General features: G+C 43.6%; 1 protein-coding gene across 1 annotated transcript in view; it reads right to left on the bottom strand.

Moving 5' to 3' along the window:
* Positions 1-24,703, bottom strand: part of ZFYVE1 (zinc finger FYVE-type containing 1) — a 54,412-nt gene extending 29,709 nt beyond the window's left edge. Inside the window, exons 1-2 of the mRNA XM_072839169.1 lie at positions 24,457-24,703; positions 21,915-22,839 (exon numbers count right to left, since the gene is read on the bottom strand). Of these exons, the coding sequence (XP_072695270.1) occupies positions 21,915-22,427 (513 nt within the window). The 5' untranslated portion in view covers positions 22,428-22,839; positions 24,457-24,703. The remainder of the gene's footprint in view (positions 1-21,914; positions 22,840-24,456) is intronic.
* Positions 24,704-25,026: the final 323 nt, after the last annotated feature.

Raw genomic sequence — 25,026 nt, forward strand, 5'->3', positions numbered from 1 at the left:
GCATTCTCTATCTCTCTCTCAAATAAATAAAATCTTAAAAATAGGGGTGCCTGGGTGGCTCAGTGGTTGAGCGTCTGCCTTTGGTTCAGGTCATGATCCCAGGGTCCTGGGATCGAGTCCCACATGGGCCTCCCTGCAGGGAGCCTACTTCTCCTTCTGCCTGTATCTCTGCCTCTCTCTCTGTATCTCTCATTAGATAGATAGATAGATAGATAGATAGATAGATAGATAGATAGATAGATAGATAGATAAATAAATAAATAAATAAATAAATAAATAAATTTCGCATAGCTATTTGGGGTGCTTGCCTGGCTCAGTTAAGTGTGCGACTCGATCTCAGGGTTGTGTGTTCGAGCCTCACGCTGGAAGGAGAGATTATTTAAATAAATAAACTTTAAAAAAATAAATAGGGATGTCTGGGTGACTCGGTCAGTTAAGCATCTGCCTTCAGCTCATGTCATGATCCCAGGTCCTGGGACTAAACCCCACATCAGGGTCTCTACTCAGTGAGCAGTCTGCTTCTCACTCTCCCTTTGCCCTTACCCTCTGCTCATGCTCTCTTTCTCTGAAACAAATAAAATAAAATCTTTAAAAATAATAATTTAAAAATTTTTAAAAAATGATAAGTGTTAGTGAGAATATGAAGAAACTGCAATGCTCATGCATTGCTGAGTGTGTAAAAGGACACAGCCACTCTGGAAAACAGTACGGCAGCTTCTCAATAAGTTAAACATGGAGTTACCACATATCTCAGTAATTTCACTCCTTGGTATGTATCCTAGAGAACGAAAAACATATCATATATCCACCCAAAACTTGAACGCAAATGTTCATGGCAGCAAGATCCGTAATAGCCAAAAGGTGGAAACAACTCACATGTCCATCAACTGATGAAAGGATAAACAAAATGTGGTGTTTCCATACACAGGAGTATTGTTCAACCATAAAAAGAAATGCAGTACGTTACATGCCACAACGTGGACACACCTTGAAAGTATCATGCTAAGTGAAAGAAACCAGACACAAAATACTGCATATTCTATGATCTCATTTATATGAAATATCCACAACAGGCAGATAGATAGATTTACAGTAATAGAAAGCCTGTTAGGGGGCAGCCCAGGTGGCTCAGCGGTTTAGTGCTGCCTTCAGCCCAGGGCCTGATCCTGGGGACCCAGGATAGAGTCCCACGTTGGGCTCCCTGTGTAGGGCCTGCTTCTGTCTCTGCCTCTCTCTCTCTCTCTCTCTCTGTGTCTCTCATGAATGAATAAAATCTTAAAAAAAAAAAAAAAGAAAGCCTGTTAGGAGTTACCAACATCTGGGGGAAAGAGAGACTAGGGAGTGACTACTAATAGATATGAGGCTTTTATTTGGGTTGATAAAAATGTTCTGGAATAGTCTAAGGGTTCCACAACTTTATGGATATACTAAAAACACTGAATTGCCCACTCTAATGGGGTGAAATATATGGTATATAAATTACATCTCAATGAAGTTGTTATTTAAAAAAAGGAGGGGGGACACCTGGGAGGCTCAGTTGAGTGTCTGATTTGATTTCAGCTCAAGTCATGATCTCAGAGTTGTGAGATTGAGCCCATCAGGCTCTGCGCTAGGCATGGAATCTACTTGAGTCTCTCTCCCTCTGCTTCCCCCTGTCCCCCACCTATGTGAGTTCACATTCTGTCTCTCAAAATAAGTAAATAAAATATTTTTTTAAAAAAACATGGCTCGGGGGCAGCCTGGGTGGCTCAGCAGTTTAGCACCTGCCTTTGGCCCAGGGCATGATCTTGGAGACTCGGGATCGAGTCCCACATCGAGCTCCCTGCATGGGGCCTGCTTCTCTGTCTGCCTGTGTCTCTGCTTCTCTTTCTCTCTCTCGGTGTCTCTCATAAATAAATAAATAAAATCTTTTTTTAAAAAGTTTAAAAAATAAAAAAACATGGCTTGGAAAGCCCGGGTGGCTCAGCAGTTGAGCATCTGTCTTTGGCTCGGGGTGTGATCCCAAATCCCGGCATCGAGTCCTGCATCAAGCTTCCTGGAGCCTGCTTCTCCCTCTGCCTATGTCTCTGCTTCTGTCTCTCATGAATAAATAACAATCTTAAAAAAAAAAGAAATGGCTCCATCAGGTCTTTGTTTCCAAGACAACCAAGAAGGAATAATGGTCATGCCAAAAAGGGCCACGGCCACATGCAACCTATTTGCTGCACCAACTGTACCTGCTGTGTGCCCAAGGGCGAGAACATTACGTTTGTTATTTGGAACATTGCACAGGCCATTGCCGTCAGGGACATTTCCAAGGCAAGTGTCTTCGACACCCATGTGTTTCCCAAGCTGTATGTAAAACATACAGTAAGGTAGTCAGGAATCATTCTCATGAAGCATTAGAGAACCAAACACCCCACACCACCCCGATTTAGACCTGTGGGTGCTTATCCCACATTGTCCACAAAAGCCCATGTAAGGAGCTAAATCCTTAAGGACTGAAGAAAAGCTGTTCTCCAGAAAAAATATATAAAATGGAGATTATACTAAAAAATGCATTGGTCAAACTTCATCCATCCGTAATTCCTCTGTGTCCCAGACTGAACCCCCTTGAAAGATGCTCAGGGCCGCTAATCTTAGAATATAGAACCCCACAGCCAAAGCTCCTAATCCAAACAGGCAAATGTTCTACTCCACCAAGGAGTGATGAATCTCTACACCTAATAACCTCCAGCCACAAGAGAAAACATGACTTCCTGATTCCCAAGAGTCTGCTGGTTTATTAAAGAGTAGTTAGAGAAAAGTAGACAGACCATGAGTATAATATAAGCCATCATTTTCCACAACCTCATCAAGATAATAAACTACTCATGATCCTATTAATCATATCACTGTTACATTATTAATGGCCTTCATGTTAATGACAATGCTAATAATTTACCCAAGGCAATGACAGCGCCTTTGCTAGATCCATGAGGGCAGAACTGTGTCTACTTTATCTTTCCACCCCCAGCATTTAGAACACAACCTGGAATATAAGAAAAGCTCAATATTTAGTTACTGAATGAATGAATGTCATGCATGTTGCCTAATCACTTTTGTCCACCCTGTATCCTCCATAGGGTTTAATTTTTTTTTTTTTTTTAATGATAGTCACACAGAGAGAGAGAGAGAGAGAGAGGCAGAGACATAGGCAGAGGGAGAAGCAGGCTCCATGCACCGGGAGCCCAACGTGGGATTCAATCCCGGGTCTCCAGGATCGCGCCCCTGGGCCAAAGGCAGGCGCTAAACCGCTGTGCCACCCAGGGATCCCCTCCATAGGGTTTAACACACAGCAGCATTCAATAAACCCGGTGATGTGCTCATGGAACAAGAAGTTACACAAAACAGCCCATTTTGGACTGATGTCACTCACTGGTCCCAAACAGCTAGGTTACTCGCAAGAGAAAAAGAACAAAAGCTCCATAAAGCTCTACTGGCAAGGAGTCAGATAAGGTCAGAGTGGCCAGCTGTGAGAGCCAGCACCTTCTCACACAGTCGTGGGGAAGAGGACTGGGCCTAGGGACTTTCTCCCCTTGGAAATCTACCCTGCCGTGACTCTGTTATTGCACAGAGCAACGACTGCTCTCCAGGGCATTTAATGGGGGCACCTGAAAAAGGGGCATGCAGAAGCCTCTCAGTACACAGTTAAATGTCTCAGGATTCACAGTGAGTACCCTCCAAGTGATGTACATAATAAAGAAACAACTCATTCAGGATGAAAATAAAACTCCCTGTCAGCAGGTGGGAGTTTTATTTTGGCACCCAGTGTCCCAGGGTATGTTAAACATACATGTTCATGTGGTAGGCACATGCATCTTAGTCCAGTAAAAGGAGCTCAAAGCCCTCAGGCTGGTTTTTCTACTGACAAGCCTTGGATAATCATTTACCATGTACTGAAGGTATTTTTCTCCCCACATGTAAAATAAAGATAGAGCCATCTTTGCCTACTTTGACTGGCTGGTGGTCACTAGTCAAAGGAAACGATAAACTGAGAAAATGCCTGCTTAACTGGAACTGCAGTTCTTTTTCCTTCTTCTGCCTTCCACATTATTTGGCTCCCTGTTCCACTCCTCAACTCATCCTCTTTCCCCTGAGCCAGAAAGGAAAGAGTGGCCAAGGGAGTAGTATCAAGACTGATTTCCAGTCAGGGGAGGAAAAGGCTAAGAAAAGATAAGAAGATTCCCTTTGATGAAGGAAGGAAGGAGCCAGAAAGGAATAAGGCTCCTGCTCTACTCGTTCTGCCAGTTTGCAATCAATGACCCCCTCTGCTCCATTCCTGGAGCGAAAGAATTTACCTGACTCTGAGCCCTGCCATAGGGCCACCACACCCAGCTCTACGTGCCTGAAGTGCTCCTGGGCCCTAACACCACAGGGAAGCCTCCCCTCCCAACTTCTGCCTTCTGCTCTCCCAGAGCTCACCAGAGCATTTCTTGGACGTCAGGCGAGTCAGAAACACCCAGATTCCATTCCTGGCTTTGCCACTGCATGGCCTTGAGAAAGTTACTTCAGTACTGAGGTCTCAGGGAACTGAGACAGTAAAAGGCCACAGCCCATTGGGATACTGAGAGGGCTAAAGGAGATAAAGGGTAAAGGGCTCACATTTCCGGGCACACAGTAAGTGCTCACAAAATACTACCCATTATCATTTGAAGACCAGCCCACTGCAAATCCATCCAGGGACACAGCAGGAGCGGCTGGGCTTGCACCTGCTTGCTGCCTAGAAGTTGCTCATCCAGGGGATGAATCAGCCATGCGGTAAGCTCAACTGATCCCACCTGAAAATGAAAGAACTCCCTGAGTAGCTCTGATAATTCCTGACCTCTCCGTCTCAGCAAAACAAACTAAGACTGGCTTTACAGCTGACTCTTAGTAAAGTGACCATCTGACACCCACAGATTTTAAGATCCCAAATGGTACACCTCTCTATCTCACCCACGAAGCTTTTCACTTTGTATAGGGTTCCAAGCAGGGTTTCTGATATAAAATATTAACGGTGCTCAGTTATCTCCATTGTTCCAACTTAGAATTCAGAGCAGTTCATGGTAGTGAAGTGTCCAGCAGGGAACCTCTGACCCAAGCAGGCAATGGGAATGATGACCACCTTCATCAAGAAATTCCTTCTTAGCCCTTAGAGAATCATTCCAGAAAGAATAACCACGTAAGCTTTGTTCTGAGGGAAAACAGCTTTGTTTCCTGCAAAGGGAAAAAGCAAGAGATGAGGACGGGACTAAAGTAGAGAGCACTGGAAGGAGGGAAATTCAACAGAGCATGCACACCACAGAAGCAAAATCCCAAAGGCACCAGAAAACACTACAGGGGAAAGTAGCTCAGCACTGAGGTCCTTTCAACTCTGGCCTCTAGAGACAAAAAGGATGTAATCTGTGCCAACTAAAATCATACAGTCCTTTAAATTTTTATAAAGGAGTTCCCTGCGGCTGAGGGCAAAACCCAGCTTCTTCCCCAAAGTCACACAAAGAGCTAAGAAGCTTGGTGGCTCCTACCAACCCATCACAACCCAAGGCCTGTAACAGATCCCACCCCTGTACCAACAAAGATAATTGTATACCTCCCCATCAAGATTCTAAAACTAGCCTAAAAAAAAAAAAAATAAATAAATAAATAAATAAATAAAACTAGCCTAGTTCAATAGTTATTGCCAAAGGGAACTTCCTACTAAAATTACTTTTACATGCTGGTCTCCGATTTATCTCACTTTCACTCCATTTTTAGCTGGGTTCAGAGGAAGAGACAGGACCCAAAGAAATCAAACTAGATTCTCATTATCACCAGAACTGGGCTGACTATCCCAAAAGGAAGCTAGAACTTGATTATTTCATTTAATCAGCAGACAGGTACTGAGCTTTATGTAGTGTCTGGCACTGATCTGATATTAGAACTTCAGTAACATTTTCCTTTCCTGGGGAGGTAAAGGAGAAGTGGAAGGTAAGGGAACTCTTCCTAGAAAAATCCAGAGCTGGAGCGCCTGGGTAGCTCAGTTGGTTAAGCATCCAACTCGATTTCAGCTCAGGTTATGATCTCAGGATCCTGAGATCGAACCTCCTAGAGGGGCTTCCTTAAGATTTATTTATTTATTCGTATTTATGATAGACAGAGAGAGAGAGAGAAAGAGGCAGAGACACAGGAAGAGGGAGAAGCAGGCTCCACGCCGGGAGCCCGACGCAGGACTCGATCCCCGGACTCCAGGATAGCGCCCTGGGCGAAGGCAGGCGCCAAACCGCTGAGCCACCCAGGGATCCCCCTAGAGGGGCTTCCTAATGCATATGGAGCCTGCTTAAGATTCTCTCTCTCCCCCTCTCACTACCCCTCCCCACCACTCTTTCTCAAAACAAACAAACAAAAAAATGGGGGCACATAGATGGCTCAGTTGGTTAAGCATCTGCTTTCGGCTCAGGTCATAATCCCAGGGTCCTAGGATGGAGCTCCCTGCTCAGCAAGGAGTCTGGCTTCTCCCTCTCCCTCTGCCCCTGCCCCTACTCATGAGCTCACGTGCTCTCTCTCTCTCAAATAAATATTTTTTTAAAACATCCAGAGCTACTTTTGTCATGTTGAAAAAAACTCCAGGCAATGATTTAAGTCCATGGTCTAATTTTCAGACGAGATTTTACTAAAACAATGTGAAACAGATCAGTAGCCTATTTTTATAATCCAAATGATAAGGAGATTCATTCCAGTAGCAAACCCCTATGTCAGAAAGTTCTAGTAAACCTGTTTCTCTAACCCAGCAAGTCTAGATGATTTCCTTTCATTCTATCCTAAAAGAAAGTGTGCAACTTTGTGTTTATCTATGTATGTGTCCACAGAATTTCATACAAAAACACGATTGTTTCCCAATCAAATGTTTTCCTAAGACCACTGAAGTCATGAGGTTGGCTTCATAAACACATTTGAGCACATTCGGTAAGGGCAAAGATCACTTTTTTCCATTCCAGTATCCCCAAAGTGTTCCATTACTTGAGAGGTCAGGAATTCTCCCTTGTCTTAGAACTACCAGCAGTACTTTGGACATATAGCCTCCCAGACTCTGCCTGCCACTCCCCTCCTACTCCAGCAAGAAAGAGAATGTCAGTATGTAGAAAGGATCCATTAAATAAATTCTTTAGGGACACCTGGGTGGCTCAGCAGTTGAGCACCTGCCTTCTGCCCAGGGCGTGATCTTGGAGTCCCGGGATAGAGTCCCACACGAGGCTCCCAGCATGGAGCCTGCTTCTCTCTCTGCCTGTCTCTCTGCCTCTCAATCTCTATGTTTCTCATGAATAAATAAAATCTTTAAAAAAAACTGAATTCTTTAAAGAGAGTCATTTTTAGCTCCCTGATCAGTTTCTTTGACCTCACCCAACTCACCCTGTTAAGCTACCCTTTTACATCTGAACAAAAAGCTTTCTCCAAAGCAAAGCTGAGATCTGAGGACAGAATGGAAATACCAAGTCATCCTCAAGACCCACATCACCCTAGACCCACATCACCCTAGACCCACATCACCCTAGAAGGCTCTTCCAAGGAGCCTGCAGTGGGGAGACACAGCCCCCCTCTTAAGTGGCATGGCATACCCATATTTGACCAGCTAAAAAACAGACATAAACTCTGGTAGAGGTTCTAGGACTTAGCAGTAAAAGCACCAGGCCAGAGAGAAGACAAGAGAGCTAGGTCTAGGTCTGCCTCCACCTGGATCAGACCATGGGCAATTCCCTCAAGCCTTGCTCAAAGTCTCTGTTCCCCACCCATCATCCCTTTTAACATTTTCTCCCTTCTTCCTGGTTCTGAGCTTCCCAACTATAACATACTCCATGCTGGCCAGGGTTTGTTCTGTGTAGTTCACCACTGTAGCCCTAGTTCAGGGTGTGAACACATAATAGGAAATCAATATATATATGTTAAATAAATGAATGACTGAATGTTATACTCCCTCTGGGGAAGGGAACACTATAGTTTTGCCATGAAGGGTTCGCCCAACCTGCCTCTTACAACTCGCTGATTTCAGAATAACCTTAAAGTTAGTTGACTTCCCCGGGCCTCAATTTTCTCACCTATAAAAAGGGGATAATGACACAATCTACTTCAGAGGACTGAGGTGAGGATTAAACGAGATCATTGCACATGGAGCACTCTCCACAGTGCAATCAGGCAGTAAATGCTAGAAATGCTAGCTGACATTATCTCTGTAGTTATACTGGTCTGCCTCTAGGCCAGAGTTATCACGGCCATCACAGAATTTCATTCCATTATCCCAAGTAAAAACCCTTCCAAGGGAAGGCTTCAAGTGCACTCTCATTAAAGAATTATAGATAGAGGAACAAGATTCTTACTCAATACTTATTTTTCCCACCCTCAAAAGGATATATCTTTTCAATTAAAGTTGTTATGAGATCACATATTATATACATTATGCATTAGAAAGCAGTCTTCCAAAAAAAAAAAGGCAGTCTTCCAAAGAATGACATGATTCCAATAATTATTACTATACCACAGACTCACTAAAAATGCTCCCCTCATATTTTATGTCAAAAATCTTAATAGATAACACAGCCTTACAAGGAAATCTTTGGTGTCTGAGGCAGATTGAACAGGGCCGGCTTTCTATGCTACACAAAATGCAATAGCGGAGCCCTGGTGAAGAAACAACACAACAGGAACCATCTCAAGTCAGTAATAGGGGTGCCTGGGTGGCTCAGTTGGTTAAGCATCTGCCTTCAGCTCAGGTCATGATTCCAGGGTACTGGGATTGAACCCCACGTCAGGCTCCCTGCTCAGGGGGGAGCCTGCTTCTCCCTCTCTCTCTCTCCCTCTGCCTGCCACTCCTCCTGCTTGTGTACACACATGCGCTCTCTCTCTGCCAAATAAATGAAAAAAATAAAATAAAATAAAATAAAATAAAGTCAATATACTAACCCCTCCAGCAGTATCCCCCCCCCCTCTGAATTTCCATAATATCCTCTCTATACCACTCTGACATGATCCACCATATTTCCATGCATCTATTACCACTGGACTGTCCTCTCCTCAAATGCAAGCTCAGCATCTGAGTGTCACTTTCTAGTGTCCTCAGTTGTCAGCACATAGGAGGCACTTATTAAATGTTTACTGAATTAATGATTAAACTGAGTCTCATTAATGCATTTCATTCATTCAACAAATACTGAGCACCTACTATATGCCAAATATTGTTCTAGATGCTGATATATAGAAAAGGCAAAAATCACTGATGAAAAAAAATTTTTTTAATTTTCTAAAAGTGACTATGGTGATGGTTGTATATACCCATGAATATATTAAAAGCCAATTAACTGTATACTTTAAATGAGTGAATTGTATAGTATGTGAATCATATCTCTATAAAACTATTTTAAGTAGGCTCCATGCCCAATGCAGAACTCAACATGGAGTTTGAACTCAAAACCCTAAGATCAAGAGTTGGATACTTGGGATGGCTTGGGTGGCTCAGCAGTTGGGCTCAGGGCATGATCCTGGAATGCCTAGATCAAGTCCACATCAGGCTCCTTGTATGGAGCCTGCTTCTCCCTCTGCCTATCTCTCTCTCTCTCTCTCTTTCTTATGAATAAATAAAATCTTTTTTTTTAAGATTTATTTGTTCATGAGAGACACAGAGAGAGAGACACAATGCAAAAAAACCAAAACAAAACAAAAAACAACTAAATAAAACTTTAAAAAAGTAAATGCAACATTAAAAAGAACTAAGATGGGCAGCCCTGGTGGCGCAGCGGTTTAGCGCCGCCTGCAGCCCAGGGTGTGATCCTGGAGACCCTGGATCGAGTCCCATGTCAGGCTCTCTGCATGGAGCCTGCTTCTTCCTCTGCCTGTGTCTCTGCCTTTCTCTCTCTCTCTCTCTCTGTATCTCTACGAATAAATAAATAAAATCTTTAAAAAAAAAAAGGGGGGGGATCCCTGGGTGGCGCAGCGGTTTAGCGCCTGCCTTTGGTCCAGGGCGCGATCCTGGAGACCCGGGATCGAATCCCACATCAGGCTCCCGGTGCATGGAGCCTGCTTCTCCCTCTGCCTATGTCTCTGCCTCTCTCTCTCTCTCTCTCTCTCTCTGTGACTATCATAAATAAATAAAAATTTAAAAAAATGTTTAAAAAAAAAAAAAGAACTGAGATATTAGTGGCCTTCTTTTATTGTAAAATTAAGATAAAACTCCACACTCTCTGTAGTTCCATATTTTCAGTATTTTAACATGCAAGGTCTGTCGTTTTTATAACTGGAAAATGATAAAAGTTATTTTAAAAAGACCAACAAAGTCATTCTTCTGGAATGGACAGCTTAACAGATACAGGGTTTTCCCTCAGGATGATAAAATGTTTTAGAACTAGACAGAGTAGTGGGTGCACAAAACTGTGAATGTACTAAATACCATCGACTCATTCACTTTACCAGGGTTAATTTTATGTGATATGTATTACACCTCAATAAAAAAATAAATAAATAATTGCCCTCATGGAGCCTACATTCTAACAGGGAGAAGACCATATTCAAACAATTAAAATATATAGCACACACACCAAAAAACAAGTCAACAGATGAATAAATTGTGGTAGATCCATGCAATGGAATACTACTTAGCAATAAAAAGTGAACTGTAACAAGCAACATGAATGACCCCTGCTCCAAAATCTTACAGTACAAGAAAGTAGTCAGGTACAAAACAGTACATGATTCTATTTATACAAAACTCTAGGAAAACCGAATCTATAGTGACAAAGAACAGATCAGTGACTGCTGAGGAACATTTCTGGGGGATGGAAATGTTCTATATCTTGATTGCGGTGGTGGTGGTTATACATGTGCATATACATTTGTCAAAACTCATAGAACCATACACTTTAAATTCATATATTATTCTATGTGTAAACTATATCACTACAGAGCTGATTTTTAAAAGCACATGATAGGGGTGCGTGGGTGGCTCAGTCAGCTACACATCCAGTTCTTGTTTTCAGATCAGGTCATGAGATGTAGTCCCACGTCAAGCTCTGTGCTCAGCAAGGAGTCTGCTTGAGATTCTCTCTCTCTCCCTCTCCCTCTGCCCCTCCCTCACTCATGTGTGTGCTGGTACTGGTGTCTCTCTTTCTCTCAAATAAATAAACCTCAAAAATAGATAAATAAAAGTATATATGGTATCAAATGGTGGTAAGTGGTGTGAAAAAAAATCAGGAGAGGAGACTAGAACTACAAGGCCAGGGCAGGGGTTGCCCTTTAAAATATGGTGCTCGGCAGGAAACAACAAATGTTGGAGAGGATGCAGAGAAAAGGGAACCCTCTTACACTGTTGGTGGGAATGTGAACTGGTGCAGCCACTCTGGAAAACTGTGTGGAGGTTCCTCAAAGAGTTAAAAATATACCTGCCCTACGACCCAGCAATTGCACTGTTGGGGATTTACCCCAAAGATACAAATGCAATGAAACGCCGGGACACCTGCACCCCGATGTTTCTAGCAGCAATGGCCACGATAGCCAAACTGTGGAAGGAGCCTCGGTGTCCAACGAAAGATGAATGGATAAAGAAGATGTGGTTTATGTATACAATGGAATATTACTCAGCTATTAGAAATGACAAATACCCACCATTTGCTTCAACGTGGATGGAACTGGAGGGTATTATGCTGAGTGAAGTAAGTCAGTCGGAGAAGGACAAACATTATATGTTCTCATTCATTTGGGGAATATAAATAATAGTGAAAGGGAAAATAAGGGAAGGGAGAAGAAATGTGTGGGAAATATCAGAAAGGGAGACAGAACGTAAAGACTGCTAACTCTGGGAAACGAACTAGGGGTGGTAGAAGGGGAGGAGGGCGGTGGGTGGGAGTGAATGGGTGACGGGCACTGGGTGTTATTCTGTATGTTAGGAAATTGAACACCAATAAAAAAATAAATAAAAAAAAATAAAATAAAATATGGTGCTCAAGGGAGGCTGCACAAAACCTTTTTAGGTCAATCCTTTTAAAAACAATTGTGTAGTGATTGCAATTTTCTGTGATAATGCAAGGAAGAGAAATGCCGTGAACAATCCAAAATAATACATAAACCTAAAATCATTTCTATTTCATTCTAGAAAGAAACTTTTTTCCCTGGTACTGGCAGATTTAACTTCGTAATTCATGAAGGGGTAGAGGGAAGTAGAAGGAGAAAGAAGGAAAGGAGAGAGGGAGAGAAGGATGAAGGAGGGAAACAGGAAAGGAAGGGTATGCGGGAGGGTAAGGAGAAGGGGAGAGAGAAGAAAGGGGAAGGGGGAAGAGGGAAGAGAAAGGGTAGGAAAGAAAGAGAAGACAGAAAAAGAAAAGCAAGCAGGTTCTCTGCCTGTCCATCTGTCCATCAGTTATAGGCCAGATTTAACAGAGTTGACAAAGGTTGAGATGGAAAAAGGCAAGAGTACTTATGTAGTCACCTATGACCACAAACTAAATGCAGGTCACCCAGGCAGGACCAGAGAGGGTATACAAAAATAACTATGGGATCCTCCTCAAACAGCCTCTATTCACAGACAAGTATAAAAGAGCTAAGCTTTCTCAGGAATGAAGGCCTCTTGCATCCCCTCTCCCACCCTCCCCCAGTCTCACTTAATCTCTGAATTTTCATTTTAAAACATTTTTCATAGAGATCACTCAAACTAATAAGGCACATAATTGACACTCTATGTTTATGACGTCACTAAGTGATACAGATAAACTGAATTTGAGCACTTTGAAAGACAAGGTTATGAGCAATTATGGAAAATAAGTTAAGCCATTTGGATGACATTCACCAGGCAGAAAAGATTGGGCTAGAAAGCAGAGGAATTTCTCGAATTCTCTATGACTGCTGAGTTGCTCTGTATTATGTTGTCTCTTAACCTGAACTCAGGACATCTGTGACTACGTGCAGGAACCAAGCTGACAGTTCTTTTCAAACATTCTAGCATCTAGAGTCAAATTCCCTGGGAAAGACAGCAATAATTCAGTCTCAAATAGAAGGAAATTGGGAAGTGAAAAAAATTCCAGAAGATACCAGAAAGTAGAATCATCCTTCAGTGAAGTCAAGCCAGAAGTCAGGTACTTTTGCATGGCACATATACCTTCTTCTCTGCCCAAGAACTCCAGCAACCACCAAGCTGACCACACAAACCAATCGAAAAGAGTCTTTTAAATGCTGGCCAAAAGCCATCAAGAAATTAAGGAAATGAACAAAACAGTCTCCCAGGAAACATCCATGCTCTCCTACCTCCAAAAGTTCCTCTGTATCCCTTCCCATAGGCCCTTCCAATTCTTGCCTGGAACTTTCTATATCCTTGTGGGGTTTTTTGGTTTTGCTTTTTATAAAGATTTTATTTATTTATCTGAGAACGAGAGTGTGTCTGAGCATGGGGAGGGGGGCGGGCAAAAGAAGAGGAAGAGGGACAAGAAGACTCTCTCTCCACTGAGTGGGGAGCCTGACACAGGGTTCAATCCCAGGACCCTGATAAAGTCAGACACTCAATCGACTGAGCCACGCAGGCACCCCCTATATCCTTGTTTTCTTTCTCTTCTTCATCTATACATTTTACAGTTCTAACTTCAGAAATGGTCTCATGGGAGCTCCTCCCAAAGCAGGCACAAACCGCCCCTCCCCCATCCAGGAAAGTTAAACCAGCTACCAGAAGCACTTCCGTCATACACAATCTCAAGGATAAACTCAAGGATGCTACAGCCAGGAGAGATGCATCCACAGGAAAAACATAAGGTCAACTTAGTAAGAAATCTGCCTGTTAAATTAACCCTGGTTCCAAAAGCCAAATGTTTGCCCAATTCCAGAAAAATCAATCGCTTTAAGAAAGTAACAGACCAGAAAAAAATAGAATCACACAAACAGGAGGGTAACTTGAAATAGTTAAAAACAGGTTCCCTGAAAAGCTGACTCACAGTGGTTCTGATGGCTTATATGGGTCAGATTTTACAGTGTACCGAACAAAACAGCCTCCCGAGTTAAACGCTGGGACCCTGTTAGAACTGAACAAGCCCATGGCTGAGAAGGCTCAGAAGATGCTGGGCAGAAAGTGAAGGTACGTAATAGAGGCCCTTTCCTCCTCCTGCTTGCCTGAGTCATCCTCAACCCTGCATTTCCCAGTAATTCCATACCATGCCTTCCCCCTACGACTATTACCAGGCAAAAGGGGCTTTTAATTGGGTTTCTAGGAGTAGAAAGCAATGACGGGGGAGGGAACCTCTGCTACTCAGCCAATTATTGCTTATGATTTTGACAGCTCCTAAGCAGATCTATGGGTTTTTTGTTATATTATACAGCACCCAAGAGTTAATACAGCAGCACATATATCCACATACTGACCAGAACTTGCGCTAACCAGCTAGAGTGCCAAAATTAGTCCTTACACTGTCATCGTTTGGCTGGCGGCAGAGCAAAAATGGGGAAGTTCCACACTTTAGATTGACTCCCTTGGCTCATGACCTATCGGCCAGAATTAAGCCCCCAAAGGTTTCTGCCAGCCTGTCTGTAAAATCAAGCCCCAGCAAGGTACCCTAAACCAGGAAGCAGAAGACACAGCCACAGGGGTCACTAGCAGATTAAGTCTAAGAAAGGGGCATAAAAATGGGGCTGACTAGCAGAGCTAGTTTGTGGTCAAGGATTCTCATACAGTATGAAAACATCCTCTGCTGGTTTCCATTCCAGAATCTCTCAAGAATAATGACTCCTTTAGCCAATTAAAAAAAAAAAAAAAAAAGCCAGGTCCCAGTATTTTGAGCCACACTATTCTGGGACTGTAAACAAGTAAAGCAGCCAAGCAACGTGATGGGTCTTCTTAAAGGAACGGTCTCAGAGAGAGGAAGTCCACCACTGTGCTGGAGGAGGAATGAAGAAGGGTCTGTCTGGCCTCATATGTCAGAGTGGGCTGAGACTGTAGATTTCTGAGTCATGGAAGGCCTGCCCCAGTGGACACTTTCTTAGCTTCTCACTGACTGCTCCTGGGTCACTGGGCTTCCTTATCACCTTGCGTGTTCAGTGAGGGGACTTTACTTGACAAGTCTTGGGCATGAGACGCTCCTAGGCTCTCCTAATGGCCCAGTCAGGGGTCAATGAGCATGAAGGGCAAACAGATGAAATTGCTCATCAGCTTGCTACCCTATGTTCTCAGAAAGAAGACAGTCATGGCAAGTTTGTCAAAAAGGACAAAAAAGAGAATAAGGTGGTTGTGAAAAAAAGAAAAACTTACATGGGTTTAAATATATGCATATGAATTTTAAAAGATTTAATTGTTCACTTTTTTCTCACCTATGTGATCTCCCTGGTTTTCCTCTCCTCCCTCCTCTCCTCTCTAGTAAACGTTCAGGTTAAGACAGGATGTCTGAATCCCTCATAAGACACAACAGATAGGAAAATACTATCCTCTTCCTCCACTAAGAATTCTGATTGTTAGAAATTTATTCTTCTAACCTTTGAGTTATTTGCTAAGGGTGTTGTCTCTGAGTTCAAGAGCTTATGGATGACTTATCAGTGTGGATCATTTACTTATTATGGACTCTAAATAATGGACCTGGAAGTCCTCTGGTTTTCCTAGCACAGTTCCACTGAGGCCTAGAAAAATCAATGAATACAGCAAAGAAAGTCTAGTCATTCCACTGGAGAGGTTACAAGTATGCCAAAAGACAATACTGATTTCAACTACATTACTTCTGGGGAGCAAACAGAACCGAGAGGGAGGAAAAACTGGTGTGTAGGTTACATTTTTTGTCCCTGGTATGTTTTACATGTAACCAGAATACAGATCTCCTATTAGACCAAACTTTCATCCGTTAAATCAGTTTCTCAATCGTAGCACCAATTGACATTTTGTACTAGATCATTTTTTTTGTGGGGGGCTGCCCTATGTGTTGTAACATATTTACCAACACCCTGGCCTCTACCCATTAGCCAGTAGCACATCCCCCAGTCATAACAACCAAAGATGTCTCTCGACATTGCCAAATGCCCTCTGGGAGAGCAAAATCACTCCTGATTGAGAACCGCTGTGTTAGATAATACCAAGTGAGATTAATTTAACTCTTCATTGAATGAATCAGGTTCTTAAAGACTTTCAGTTTTATCAAATCAATAAAATACAGGCCATTAAGCAGGTGTGATCTGTATAAACGAAATGCCAAGGAGTCACCACTGAGAGTTCTCTCATTCCTCCCCCTCCACTCTGTAACAGCCTCCCAATGTCCATGTGATCACCAACCCAGAAGCTCTCATCAGTGTCTTTCCATCTTCCCAGTGTCAATGGTAACACCAAATCTAAGCCACCTCTCAGCTTATCTTCTACAATGGCCTCCTAAGTGATCTCCCTGCTTTTCCTCTTGCCCCTCCCCTCCCACCAGTCACTACTATCTAGTCTTCACATTGAAGCCATTTCTTGAAAACCTCCATCAAGTCATGTGACTTACTACCAGAAAGCAGTCTGGTGCTTCCCATTACACTTAAAAGCCACACTTTCTTCTACGGCCTACAAGGCCCCATATAATCTGGAACCCACTCTTTCCAGCCACAGCGGCATTCTTCCTATACCTCATACATGCCATCCACATTCTAATTGTTCCTACTGCCCTCTATTTCCCCCAGGTGGTATTATCCATCAGGTCTTTGCTTAAAAGTCATCTCTACAATAAAACTTTCCGACTATCCTACACAAGCAGCTTTTTACGTGTTTTATTTGTGTGACCTCTGCTTTCCCTGCTTGAATGGTAAGTCTATGACGCCATGGACCACGTCTTATTAGCCATGTATCCCTGGAACCTAAAAAGTGCCTGGCACACAATATATGCTCAACAACTGTGATGAATTAATAAATGCTTTTGGCTAATAGACCAAATGTGTCCATTTAAGAGCAACAAATGAATTCTTGCTTCTGAGACCGAAAGCAGTCTCTCCTCAAATTTAGCACTATAGTATACACTCAAATGACAAGGTAATGAAAAAATTCTCACTCCTAAATGGAATGTTGTTTCTAAAAGGAACTTTCAGGTTTTCCAAAAGAAACTGAACAATAGTCAAACCATAAACAACAAACCTTAGGGGACTCTAGGCCGTAGAATTTAAGAAGACCACGCATAAGTTACAGCCTACAAGCTTCTAAAATAACTCCTATTATTTTAGTAATAATAATTGAAACAAAACTGAAAACAGTCATAAACCCACCAATGTCTAAAAAGAAAAACAAAGATGGGGCCTAACTCCTAGAATCTCTACTATTGTGAGTAAACAGTTCTCCATTAACGCTGTCTTCGTGTGCCTGGGTGGCTCAGTTGGTTAGGCATCTGCCTTCAGCCCAGGTCATTATCTCACGGTCCTAGAATAGACCCCACATCGGGCTCCCTGCTCAGCAGAGAGCCTGCTTCTCCCTCTCCCTCTGCTACTCCCTCCCTGCTGTGCATGCATACACACACTCTGTCAAATATATAAATCTTTAAAAAAATTAAAATAACACTGTCTTACATTTATATACAGCAATGTTTTATTTGCGCCTCACAGCAGCCCTGAGGAGTTGGTGACCTGATGCTACCGGCCATATAATGCATCATCAGAAGGTTTAACTACCTGGTTAGAGACAACAGAAGTGTCATAGAGTGAGAATTTTATTTTATCTTTTTTTAAGATTTTAGTTATTTATTCATGAGAGACAGAGAGAGAGAGAGAAAGAGAAAGGCAGAGACACAGGCAGAGGGAGAAGCAGGCTCCACGCAGGGAGCCCAACGTGGAACTCGATCCTGGGTCTCCAGGATCAGGCCCTGGGCTGAAGGCAGCGCTAAACCACTGAGCCACCTGGGCTGCCCCAGAGTGAGAATTTTAGAGCCACATACTTGTGTTCAAATCCTCTGCCATTTACTGTAACTTGATCCTGGCAAGTTACTCTGTACTCTACTGTCCTCACCTACAAAACACAACGCTCTAGATGAAATGTTTGTGTCCCTCCAAAGCTCAGATTGAAATCTAACCCCTAATGTGACAATTTTAGGAGGCGAAGCCTTTGGGAGGTGATTAGGTCATGACGTGAGGTCTTCATGCATAAGATTAGTGCTCTTATAAGAGATTCTAGAACTCTCCTCCACCATCTGAAGACAGAGAGAAGGTAAGAGGGCTGTCTATAAATCGGGAAGTCAGTCATCACCAGGCACTGAATCTGCTGGCACCATGATCTTGGACATGGTGGGATGGGAATCCTCCAGAATTGTGAGAAATAAACTTCTGTTGTTTATACATTATGGAATGGCCTATAATATAATGGCATATGGTATTCTATCATACACAGCAGCCCAAACCGACTACAGTTTACTTCATAGGGTGCAGTAGGTGAAATTGCACCCCCTACTCACCACATCCTAATTTCTGAGACCTGTGAATATGTCACTTTATGTGGCAAAAGGAGCTTTACAGATGTCACTGAATTAAAAACCTTGAGAGAGACAGTGCTGGATTATCCAAGTGGGTCCAACGTAATCAAAGTGTCCCTGTAAGAGGGAGGCAAAAGGGCCAAGAAGGAGATATGACAAGAGAAGCGGAAAGACAGAGAAAAGGACAGGAAGATGTTACATCACTCTCTTCGAAGCTACATGATGGGGCCACAAGCCAAAGAATGTAGGCAGCCTCCTGAAGCTAGAAAAGACAAGAAAATACTTCCTTAGAGTCACAAGAAACACAGCCATACACAGACCATTTTAGGACTTCTGAACTTCAAACGATAAGAAAATAAATGTGTGTTGTTTTAAGCCACTAAATGTGTGATTTGCTACAGCAGCAATCTGAAACTAATAATAGAGTTATTATCGAGATTAAATGAGCTCATACATGTAAAGTGCTAAGAACAGTTCCTAATAACCATTATTAAGAGTTTTTCAGCTTTAGCTATTATGAGTCAAGATCCTAGAGGACTCACTGAAATACTTCAGAGGCTCAATTTGGTAATATCTATCTAATTTTAAATGCATACATCAGGGGTGCCTGAGTGGCTCAGCCCATTAAGGGTCTGACTTCAGCTCAGGTCATGACTTTGGAGTCCTAGGATCAAACCCCAAGCTGGGCTCCCCCTCAGCAGGGAACCTGCTTCTCCCTCTCCCTCTCTCCCTCCTCCTCCCCCTCCTCATGTGCACATGCATGCACACTCTAATAAAATCTTTAAAAAAATTAAATGCACATATCATGTGACAAAGAGATTCCATTTCTAAATAGATTTCACAGGACATTCAACATATCCTTGTTTGTAACTACTCAAATTTCCACTAAAAGGCTAAAATTATAGAAAATCCATTCACCAAATAGTAGGCAGCCTTTAAATAAGAAGGTAGACCTCAATGTACTGATAAAATGTACTAATGTATCAGGACGCCTGGGGGCTCAGTGGTTGAGTGTCTGCCTTCAGCTCAGGGCATAATCCTGGGATCCTGGATCCAGTCCCACATCAGGCTCCCCACAGGGAGCCTGCTTCTCCCTCTGCCTATGTCTCTGCCTCTCTCTCTCCTGAACAAATGAATAAAATATTTAAAAAAAAAAATGTACTAATGTATCAACAAGCTATGTTCTTTAGTGAAAAAATAAGCTCAGGGACAAACAGCAGATTAGATTCCATTTTCATTTAAAAAGAATAAGAAAAAAAAGAACACATACATATATTCATAAATACGTGCCAAAAATTCTAAAAGGGCATGTAGTTCATCGTGGTGATAGTTCTAAGGAAGGAGACTAAGGGGATGGAGTAGGAAGGAAACTCTTGCCATCATATGCCCTTTTGTGTTATTTTAGGTTTTAACAGGTAGGTGCATGATATCCATTTTCAAAAAACTGAAGATGAGGGACACCTGAGTGGCTCAGTGGTTGAGCATCTGCCTTGGGCTTGGGGCTAGGGTCCAGGGATTGAGTCCCACATCAGGTTCCCAGCAAGGAGCCTTCTTCTCCCTCTGCCTGTGTCTCTGCCCTCTCTGTGTGTCTCTCATAAATAAACAGATAAAATCTTTAAAAAATAAAAAAAAAAAAACTGAGGTTGAGATGTGACATCACTGACCTATCAACAAGTATTTATGCACTGACAATGTGCCGACCACTGTACATGATATAGGGCCTAAGACATGGTCCTGATCTCCAGAAGTTCACATTCTGGCTAAATTCATAATTCCGATTTGTATTAGACAATCATCTAATTGTTTTGGACATTGACATTAGAAAACAGAACCAGACATTTCTCTCAAAGAATTTTCCACTGTGACTCTGGGAAAACAAATCACCACCTAAAAAGAATAAATTCTATGTCTAATCCATTAGTCCCAACCAGTGCTGCTTAAGCTTAAGAAACTGTTACTTCTCGGGAAGTGGCCAAGAAAGAAACCAAAGCAGTAGAAATCTTTATAAACAACCCAATTACATACATTATTATACACTGCCAGAAAAAAAGATGGGACAAATATTATCTCTGAGTAGTTGGATTTGTCTTCTTCATTACACTTCCATATATTTTCCTAATTCTCTACTAAGGAACATGTATCCGTGGCACATCCCCCTCCCCTCAAAAAATATTCTTTTTGGTGCCAATACAACATCCATGAGGATTACTGCTCTGTCCCCCAATTAGAGCATAACCATAATGAAAACATTATTGCTAACAAGGGAGGCAGAATGGGATCTGGGTCACTCTTCCATAACTCCATTAGTTCCTCTCAAGCAATAAAGAAGTCTGTGTTAGCGAAGTATTTAGCTGACAATGGAATCATGATGTAATGCATTTCCATAACCTTACCAAGGAGGAAAAGGCAGCTGAAAAATTCTTCATCAGCACTGGAGGGTTGTCAAACAGCAACTGACAAAGGTTCTCCCCCAACGTGGAGACTTGAGGAGTCATCGCTGCTGATAAGTACCGAGTTGATGTGCCACAAATACCCCATGACACTGACAAAAACATCGAGCTGGTACTGGACACTAGATGCCAGGCCCTGTGATACGGGCCCTTCCATTTCCATTCCTTACTCTCTTTCAATCTTCTCAACTACTACTGTAAAGTACAAGGGAGACTGAGGCATGAATTTCAAATCACTCTCTATGGTTACACAGTGAGCGGTGAAGCTAGCAGGGAATTCAAGCAGTCTTTACTCCGAAGTATTGACATTATGCTACCTTCACTGAAAAGTATAAATGCTATGCTATCCCTTCCCCATTCACCCCTAAATGTCACCTGCCGCCATCTCTCCAGCTTGGTTGCATCACATACTATCTTTGCCCCAACTGGGAATCCAATAAAATACTCTCCAGTCCTTCTGGAATGGCAGGTGCCCTTTTTCCTTGACCAGCCCATACATGAAAAGAAGAGGCCATCAGCAGAAGACTTTCCTTATCAGAAGGCACTTTTTGAAGATCGCCCCCCCTCTTCTAAATCGAGCTAGCAGGTTTATGACTTGCTGCCTGGCACTCCCAGGGGACCCACTGCGTTCCCTGCCCTGCACACACAAGCCCCTTGTCATCACATTTATTCCCAACTTGCACAGTGCTCTCATTCAGAAAGCTGATCTAAGTCAGGTCTCCTTCACAATAACCCTAATAACAATAGTAACAGCTACCATATTCTGAGTATTGATCATGTCACAGGCTTTACAAACACGGTAACACTGCATCCTCACAACCGCCTGATGAAGTAGGCACGGTCTCCAATTTATAGATGAGAAAACTAAGGCTCAGAGAGATAAAGTAATTCAGCCCAACGTCACACAACTGGTAAGTGATGAAATCTGACTCTGTGCAACTGAAGCTTTCAGGGCTCTCGCCCTTTAACGATCAAAATGTGAGCTCTTCTTGGACTTTCCTTTGGGGAAGCTACCTTCCAAAAAGAGATGTGCTCCACAACCACATGACTCCTACTTCACCCACAGGCTCACCTGAATTTCTTCATTTTCATCTACCAGGAGGAAACTCACAACCTTCTCGGTCATCTTCTTCCTCCTGGTCTCCTCATCCAGTTCTTCTTCCTCCAGTAACTCCTGGATCTTAGTGACATGGTACACAGTAATGGGGTGTCTCCTTTTGTTACCCCCAGAATGAGTCCTCTTCTGGCACTCCAGGCACAAGTTGATCTTACAGGTCTGGCACCTCACAGCTGCCCTCTGCCTGATACCTGGCGAATGCCCATTGGTGCCCTTGCAGGGGTCACAGTAAGGGACATGGCCAGGTTTGAGTCTTATCCGCTCATGGTTTCTCAGGCGCTCCTGCCGATGGAGCTCCTCCTCGCAGCGGAGACACTGCAGACTGCAGCACTCATCACACTCAAAGACCGCTTCGTCAGTCCCGCTGCATGCATAACTTTCCTGGCACATCAGCCCCGGATTCAGGCCCTTCTCTGCTGGGGAAGTCTGAGCACTCATACTCAGATTGGCAAGGAAATCACCTACCATACAACGGTCCCTGGGCTTTCCCCAGGGGTGGAGGCAAAGGCTTTGAGTCTGAGGACTGCAGAGAACTTTCACAGGATTCTGAACACCTTAAAAAAACAAAAAACCTTCGGTGTCCTATCAGAATTCTTCATACGCTCACAAATGTTCAAATTTTTAAATTTTCTGCTTTCAAGATTCCTGTATCAGCAGCAACGTTGATTTGGTTTGATGGTTTTATCTTCCATAAAGTGCAAGCAAACTGGTGGTCAAAGTTAACTTGAAAGGGTCTCTTATGGCTATCTGAGAGAGATTCGATAGGTTCACTGAGGTGGGCTCATCCGCTGGGCCTCAGCCACAAGGTTTGGGTAGTGAAAGAGAGTGGTCAGGAGCTTTGCAATATAATTCAACCTCAGGTCAATATTTCAGGGGATACCTAGAATAGAGGAAGGAAAAGGATTTCACTCATCTAAAAACTCATCTAAAAAACAGAAGTGCACCTTAAAAAAGAAAAAAAGAAAAAAAAAAGATTGTGATTAAATAAGAGACCAGAACTCCTGAGAGAAATCTCATTCCTGCTTGTAAAATTTACACAGGCTATTTCTGATCCCTAAAAATTTCTTCTCAAATCGTGGGCAAGGCTCCTCCTTTTGAAAACAGCCACTGGGGACCCTTGAGTGGCTCAGAGGTTAAAGCGTCTGCCTTTGGCTGGGGGCATGACCCTGGGGTCTTGGGATCAAGTCCGCATCAGGCTCCCTGCAGGGAGGAGCCTGCTTCTCCCACTGCCTCTGTCTCTGCCTCTCTATCTCTGTTTCTCATGAATAAATAAATAAAATCTTTAAAAAAAAAAAAAAAGAAAGAAAGAAAGAAAAGAGCCACTCAGCCACTATCTCTAGGCCCAAAGCATTTCAGAGACTTTTTGTCTCTTTATTTCACAGACCAAAATTCTCTGTTCATCCAGTTATTAAATTTGTAAGCAAAATCATTAAGCAAACAGTCCTTGGAGGGACAACCCTCTGCACTCCCCCATGCTGCAACACACACTTGTGAGGAGAATAAAGAGGCCTGTAAAAACCTAAAGAAATGATAATAACGTAAACTTTAGCTCCATCAAAGTTCGTGGCAGATCTAGTTAGGTCATTTCACCTCTGGACAGACGTCTATTAAGGACCTTAACCCTGAAAACAAAAGTCACCATGTCGTGTTCAAAAACAATAAAAAATAATTACTGTACTTCCTTTTGTCCCTTCTCTAAATGCAAAAAGAAAAAAAAGGGGGGGGGGGAGCAACAGGAGACAAGAATTCTTCCTCTATGGCCCATTGCAAGCCAGGCCTGCCATGAGTTAAAACAAATAATTTTTCTCTTTGTGTCACTCAAAAACAAACTTAAAAATAACTTCAAAAAGAAAAAGGGGGGTGGTGGTGGTGGATAACTGGGGCAGGAAAGAGGCTTTTGTCACTTCTACAATTATATCCTTAACCCCCCTCAGCTTTGACCTCCATCCTAACACCCCGACAAGACAAAACGTAAAGCTCCCCTTACAGGTATTTACTCCTCCCTCTCCTAATCAATCTATCAATCTTATTTTTAGACAAACAAGGAAGGCGAGTGGCTAGGAGACCTTATTTACACCCTAACCTCAGCCATGTCCAACCGGCTCCCACAACGGAAACAAAAATTGGAATTTGCCACAATTCAGAGAAATCTGAAATCCACCTTCAGAAGAACACCGACCTCCCCGCCCGACCGGCCAAGCAAACAACCTGCCCACTCGGGCCCCCACCTCCACACCTCCCTCCACCGGGGATTCCTCACCCTCCCTTTCTCCCGGGGAACACCAGCACAGCCCGAGGGGCACGAGCAGAGCCTAAACAAAGAAGGTCCCCCCAAATCCACCCCCACGCTAGCAGAGGCCAGAGCTCAATCTATTGTTTATACCACCCCACCCCCACCCCAGCCGCACCCGCGCCCCCCCCCCCCCCCGGGACTATCGCTGGCCCGGCGCTGGGCCGTGCCCTTCCCTCCCCGCCTGCGGCGGCCCGGGAATCCCACCACGGAGCAGCTCGGCCGTGGCGAGGCGGCGTCGGGGGACCGGGAGCCGCGGGAGCCGGCGGGGGCGGGGGCTGTTCCTCAGGGCACCCGCGGATCCATCCTCATCTCCATCTCTGCCCACCCCCCCCTCCTTCTCTGCCTCCCGGGCTTCCTCCTCTCCTGTTGTCAGTTGGGATCAGCTGATCGGAGTGAACTTCTCCCAGCTCAGTCTACCAGGAAGGCGTGAGCAGTGCAGTCCGGGGAGAGGAGAGAGGGAGGGGGTGGAGTCTTACGCCGGCGAGGGCGGAGAAGGGCGCGCCTGGCTTCCTGGGAAATGTAGTTCCCCGGACGTAAGTCCTCCCCCGCGTCCCGGAAGTCAGGGCTCTGAATGACTACAACTCCCAATACGGAAGAAGTCCGCTCTTCCGAGGAAGCGGCGAAGACCGCCGGCGGAGCATTTCGGGACTTGGAGTTTTTGCCTTGACTGCGGTGTTCGAAGGTTTCAGCGCGTTGTTTTGGGTAGTGGCCGGAGAGGGAATGGCGCTAAATTAGACGACTGATGTAATGTGGAGTATAGTTGAGGCAAATGAT

Source organism: Canis lupus, chromosome 9, assembly GCF_048164855.1.
Source record: "Canis lupus baileyi chromosome 9, mCanLup2.hap1, whole genome shotgun sequence".
NCBI lineage: Eukaryota > Metazoa > Chordata > Mammalia > Carnivora > Canidae > Canis > Canis lupus.